This window comes from Hesperophylax consimilis, chromosome 1 (assembly GCF_061612785.1).
Source record: "Hesperophylax consimilis isolate HC1 chromosome 1, BYU_Hcon_1.0, whole genome shotgun sequence".
Taxonomy (NCBI): Eukaryota; Metazoa; Arthropoda; class Insecta; order Trichoptera; family Limnephilidae; genus Hesperophylax; species Hesperophylax consimilis.
This window is the reverse complement of record NC_142836.1, coordinates 15,404,724-15,410,974: the sequence shown is the minus strand read 5'-3', so window position 1 is coordinate 15,410,974 and position 6,251 is coordinate 15,404,724. Positions and strand designations below refer to the sequence as shown.

The 6,251-nt window shown below is 31.4% G+C and overlaps 1 protein-coding gene across 4 annotated transcripts in view; it reads right to left on the bottom strand.

Moving 5' to 3' along the window:
* Positions 1–1,662: 1,662 nt before the first annotated feature.
* The window catches only part of vg (transcription factor vestigial), a 110,552-nt gene continuing 105,963 nt past the window's right edge, over positions 1,663–6,251 (bottom strand). For all 4 annotated transcript variants that reach the window (XM_089650804.1, XM_089650812.1, XM_089650818.1 and 1 more), the window contains one exon: positions 1,663–3,199. In XM_089650804.1, coding sequence (XP_089506930.1) covers positions 3,150–3,199 — 50 coding nt within the window. In that variant the 3' untranslated portion in view covers positions 1,663–3,149. The remainder of the gene's footprint in view (positions 3,200–6,251) is intronic.

Sequence of the window (6,251 nt, the reverse complement as noted above, 5' to 3'; positions counted from 1 at the left end):
TTTACGAAGTATTGAAAAAATGTAAGAACCAAAAATAATATGGCAATCTATCTTATTTTTAACAGTAACATGGATATTACTTCGTCGTGGCGCGTTGATCTAGAAATGTAATGACACATTTTACTCCATGCAATTGGTACCTACGGATATGATATGTGCCTAAATATGTAACACATTGTGTTTGCTATTATGTTCATTAAAAAGTGTTAGTTAGAAATCAACGTGCCCCATTATTTCCGCAGCAGCTGTGTCCAGTTAGCTATTCTTACAAAGCAACACGCTTCATGGGCTGTGCGGCCCTAATTAGCAGATCATTAAACACATCGTGGTGGGGATAATTACAGCCTCTCTCTTATCAAGCCGCCACTTATTTAGGCAATCAATCAGAAACCATCTTTGTCTCATGAGCCGACAAACTAACATGAGATGTTCTCCATAAATCTTTGTTTGTAATCCATGTGTGCAAAGAATTGCCTTACATCAAGCGTTATCATTTTTATACATTACCTACTTCGAACGTTGACACACGACAAATATATGTTTTTTTTAAATTTCTTATTCTTCTGATGACCTCTCTTATCGGATATCGGCAATCTTCATATTTTTTACATAATTTATGTTAATAACGCACAAGAGTCCCAACTGTTCCCGACCGTCTGGAGCCAGTGAGAATATGACCCCGATTATATACTAGTATAATATCCCCGATTGGGGTATGTTGTGAGACTCGATATATGAAAAATTTGAATTCTCATTTACTGGAATAAATTTTGAAGGTTTTACGTTATACCTACCTATCAATGTAATATTGATCATCGAAGTAGAAGATATTACTAATAAATAATTGTAAATATGAAATCGACTAAAATTAGGTCACAATGGCCGAGTGGACTGAGGCCTTACCTTTTTTTAATTTCATGTGTCTTGTTTTGTAAATATTTATTTCTATTATCTTCTTCTTCAATGATTTATATAATATTGACGGATATAACCTTAAAAGTTCATAAAAAATATTCCAATAAAATTTAATATTCTTTAGACTTATAAAAAAAATCAACAGGTTACGCATATAAATAAAAATAGGATGTGTTTATCTGAGACACCATCTAGGTTAAAAACAAATTAGTTAGAACTATGTAATCATTAAAAAAAATCGATGAAATATAAAAACGAAAATATAAGATACTATTGTTAATTCTGAATTTTATATATGAGGCCAAAAAAGGCGATGTTAAAAATTAGGTCAAAATAGCAGAAGGATTGGTGCTTTGTCCCGACAAGGCGGAGATCCTGGGTTCGATTCCCAATTGCGACCGTTACATTTTTTTCTGTGTCTTATTTTGTTTTATTTTTCATTTAGATTTATTCTCCTTGGTATAATATTAATAATTCTCATTATTTATCTTTCTTCTTCACCATTCTCATCCCTGAAATCATATCTATCTATATATAAATATCTCACAATATTCCCCAGTCAAGTGAGTCATAGTTCCACTGGCTTCAAACAGTGCGACGCATCGTGCATATAAAAGTGTAGAGATCTCAAAACAAGAGCAAAAAATAATATAGGGTGTTAAGAAAATAACTGTTCATATTTTCAAGAAATTTGTTTATTTCAATTAGGTACAGTACCTTTTTTCGATACTTCAACATCTCATTGCATTAAGTGGATAATTATACAATATATATATAAAATATTTTTTAAAACGATTGACGGTATAGAAGAAAAAACACAGTGCAAACGTTGGTTAATTTTTTGTTAATGGATTTTTATTTATTGATTTTAAACAAGTTGTATTATTTGAAACCAATACGAATCGATATTACTTACTAGTATCACAAAGCGAGCGGCCCAATCAAAGCAATAATACTGACATCAACTTTTCAGTGTATAATTCAATCATGAATTGAGCTTATTTTCAAAAGAACAAAGTTAATTGATATATTCTCAATAATAATATTTAAGATACATCTTGACGGTATTAGTTTTAACTCGGAATGCAAGAATTTCTGTAGGTAAAAACGGTAGGTTTTGAATTAATTACCTACTGGTGACGAACACCATAGGGTCCGAAAGCCTAAGATAAACAGAAATAATAATTTTACAGGTGGAAATTCTTATTTTGGAAGGCTTTGGGTTTTTAGGTAGTGCTGCGCTTCCCTACCACTACTGGAGTAAAAGATTTCGAAATACGACACAACACAAACAACATAATTCTATTGGCTGTAAAAACATTTGTTCATTAGATCAAAACCTCTTAAAAACAACAATAGTCTATTAACAACATTACAGTAAGTTAAAAACAAATGTACCTATGACACGTTTCGAATTAGTTCTGTAGTTATATTTAAAGAGGTTAAGATATCTACCCAAAAATATAATCAATTTTTAATGCATATTGTATGTGTTTTATTGATATCGATTTATAAACAAGTGAGGAATTCCTTGTTATACAGAACGTGTTGTGAGAAACTTGCTCACACTGTGTTTTGTCTGATTTAATTAATAATTATTTAAATATTTTAAGGCAGGTGACTTGAAAGGATAATTAACCAACCAAACCGACGGTAATTAGTAAGAACGGATTTTTATTTGCCTCTAACAGTAGAATCACGGTTTGATTGTTCAAAAGGAATATCACTATTTTACACATAATCAACATTTTCGGTACGTTGTAAAATAATCATTCTTAAAACGTAATGCTTAGTGACTAATTAAATTAAAACTATTTTGAAAATCGGTATGAATAACAAGGTAAAATATTACTTACTGGTACTATTTTTACATTAAAGTGTTCTTTATTTACACTATTTGTTCTACTATTTACAGGAAATTTTTTGTATTGTCTTTTCACTACAATTTCTATCACTGGTATATTAAAGTATCTAAATTGTCTAAGCGTAACTTTCCACACTTTTTAAGAGTTCTCAAAACAATGATTAAATAATCACAATGCACACAACATATTCACTTTGTTGATGCTAAAAGCACGTAAGTATCATATGATATATACCACAGCACATATCAATACTGCATGATGCATTTTCTTTTGTAGATTGTGTGGGAAATATTTTTTCGTTGTTGAGACTCGTGGTTAACAAACTAGATGCACTTTTGGGTCGTTCATGTAGCTTGGCTTGAGTTAGACTCAGAACCAATAGAGATCCTTTGAAGATTCTTGTACTTGGGCTTCCAATCCTGAAACAAACGAAAAGTTACGATTAGTTTTTGATACATACATCTTTAACTTCCTACAAAATCTGGTTTTCGGTACAAGAAACTGTGATACAATAATTAAAATACTATAATTTTTCATCAGACATTTATTTTTTTTAAATGGGTAAAACAAAATTCAAATTACATTATTATAGATGGTTAATAAATATATTCTGTTAGTTTATAGTTAAAAATATTTTTGACTAGTTGCTAACTTCACGTTTCTTCGGATGACATTTGCGATGTCCTTGACCCGATCTCCTTTGAATTGCTTCGAAATTTGCCTATTTGATCAAGAGTTCCGTATTTGCTTTGGTAAATCGATAGTTCGATTTAAAATATTCCTCTGATAGTGCTGCCAATGGGTATTACTGCTTTTTTAAAATTTTCTTCGTGCTACGGATCGATATTTGACAAATCAACCAGATTGTTTACAAAGTCCGCGATCTCCATCTACGATAGTAATACGTCCCTAATCCTGGGGGTCGGCTGGTTTAAAAAGCTGTCAGCCACGAATACTGTGGTATTACTGCCGGTATACACAGTACGTATGCGCGTGATTATGAGTAAAGTTTTCTGTTCACGTGTTCTTATCCCTCCGCATTGTCTATTATGAGTAAGACGGTAAGGGTTAAATAACCATATCATATAGTTCAAACATTACGATTTTTAGTTAGTAATTAAGTTAATCGTTTTTAGAAAAAAGCACTTTTTGGGTACATGAATATCATAATTTTACTATGCAAATAAAGCAAACATTAATTCTTAAATAAATATATTTTTTTAATTAATTGTAACTTCATAATATATTTTTTATCTTTGTATCAAGTTACCGAAATGCAACTGGTTTTTGTACTACCGTGTCTTCTTCTTAAGCATTATATTCTATAATGTTGATTGTAACTATATGTAGCTTTTGCATAACTTAGCTAATACGCGATTCACCATTGTGGTTTTCCACTCAGGTTTTGCTTAGTAGAATGTAAAATTAATTTTACTCAAATGGTATGTATGCACTCTTAAAACGGACAAATATGTGAACATGTTTATGCTTAATGTACCATGCTATTGAGAAATTACTGAGAAATTTAAGACAAGTATCTTCAAACAATAGAGGAATGTTATTCAACTTAGATGCGATAAGTAAATGAACTTTATTCGTACAATGAATGTGACGACCCTTGAAATACAATAATACATGTAATATTATGTTAATAAAGTTTGACGAATCGAGAAAATTAAGGCACAACAAAATGTGTTATATTTGTATCAAGTATCAATCGTTCTGTCTTAAATATTTTATTAACACTAAATGGCTTCTTCGCCCCAGCATGACAACAAAATTCATAAAACTGTATTCCAATCTTTGAATTCTAATATTAAAACTTGGTAATAACCAACTATACTTACAAAAAAAGCATAAACACATGTTTTATAGTTTTGGCATTATGACCAGAGATGTGCTTTATTTCAAATAAATCCATTTCAAATGGAAATGAAAAATGGGTATTTTCCATTATGCATTTTAAATGCTTTTCTAAAAACCATTTTGCATTTTAAATGCTTTTCTTAATGCATTTTCCATTTTAAATGCTTTTTTGCAACATTTTTCCTACTATCTTCACTCATCTTTTTTTCATAAGCCCCAAATATCAGTCGGTCCTCAACCTCGCTATGAGAGATAATTTACATTTGTCAAGTTGCTCCCTGGTAGGAGCCCTAGCAATTGAGTGATACCATTACAAAAAATACTGAACATTGGGCCATGACGCTGTAATATTAAATGTTAGATAGTAGTTTCTATATTTTTACGTTGGCAACATTAGTCCCGCGCAAATTTTTTGTGGTTTCATAATCTGTAGTCGTGGTGTTTTTGGATTTACAATCATGTAATATGTTTATTCTACATTGATGTCCATTATTAAATGACAAAATTGTTTAAAAATTCTATAATTATTTTAATTGTTTGACCTGAGAAACCATTTTGCATTTTCAATCTATTTTGAAAATAGGTATTTTCCATTTTGCATTTGAAATGCTTTTCTAAAAACCATTTTGAATTTTCAAATGGAAAAGTTTTGACCCATATCCATTTTGCATTTCAAATGGTTTTGGGTACCCATTTTGCTCATCTATGATTATGACGGGCTAAAAGCATAATTAGAGACTTAAAATGTTTAAAGTTAAGGGAGGGTAACAGAAGAACATAACTAATTCCGTGAAGTAAAGTTCGTGATTTTTCATTGAATCAAAGTGGTCGTATTGAAAAATACGATTAATTTTTTTTTATTTTTTTTTATTTTATTTTTTTAAAGAAAGACAAACATTCCCGGGTTACGAATAACCCAACAATGTTTGAAAATCTCCTACTACCACCACAGAAAGCCGAAAATATTGCTTGTGTTGTGATGGAGGACTTAGCCAGCCGAGGAATCGAACACGCGACGCTCGGGTGAGACCCAAGCGCTATGCCCACTCAACCACTGACCGGTCAGATATTAGACGATATTATTGATGTTGTATTTTTCAATCTTACCACTGTAGCTCACGAAAGGTCTAGAACGCCCCCCGGCTGTACTGTTCTCCGAGGTACCAAAAGCATTCAAAGTGGAGGAATAGAAGGTACGTAGGTACATAATATAGAAGACAATATATTGAAGTATGTCCTCCGACCCTAGGCGACTTCAGTGATGTAAAAGGGCAACGCAAAAGGGAAAATTGGAATATGTAGGCCCTTTGGAGTATAGAGAATGGAGACTCCAAAGCTTCTACATGTCATACTAAATTTTAAAAAATAATCTCATTTGAAAATATAACTAAAAATAATACTCTATAAATATATAACTAAGTAAAACTACAGCATAGCGAGAAGTACCTTTATCTACTGAATTAAGAAGGTTAAAAAGTCAAAGGGTTTAATTTCTACCCAGTAAAAGAGCTTCCTAAAATGGATGTGGCACAGTCTGGAAATTCATGATGCCCCATTCAAAAATGAATGTGAAAAAAAAATTCTGTCAATTCTCCCGATAATGAA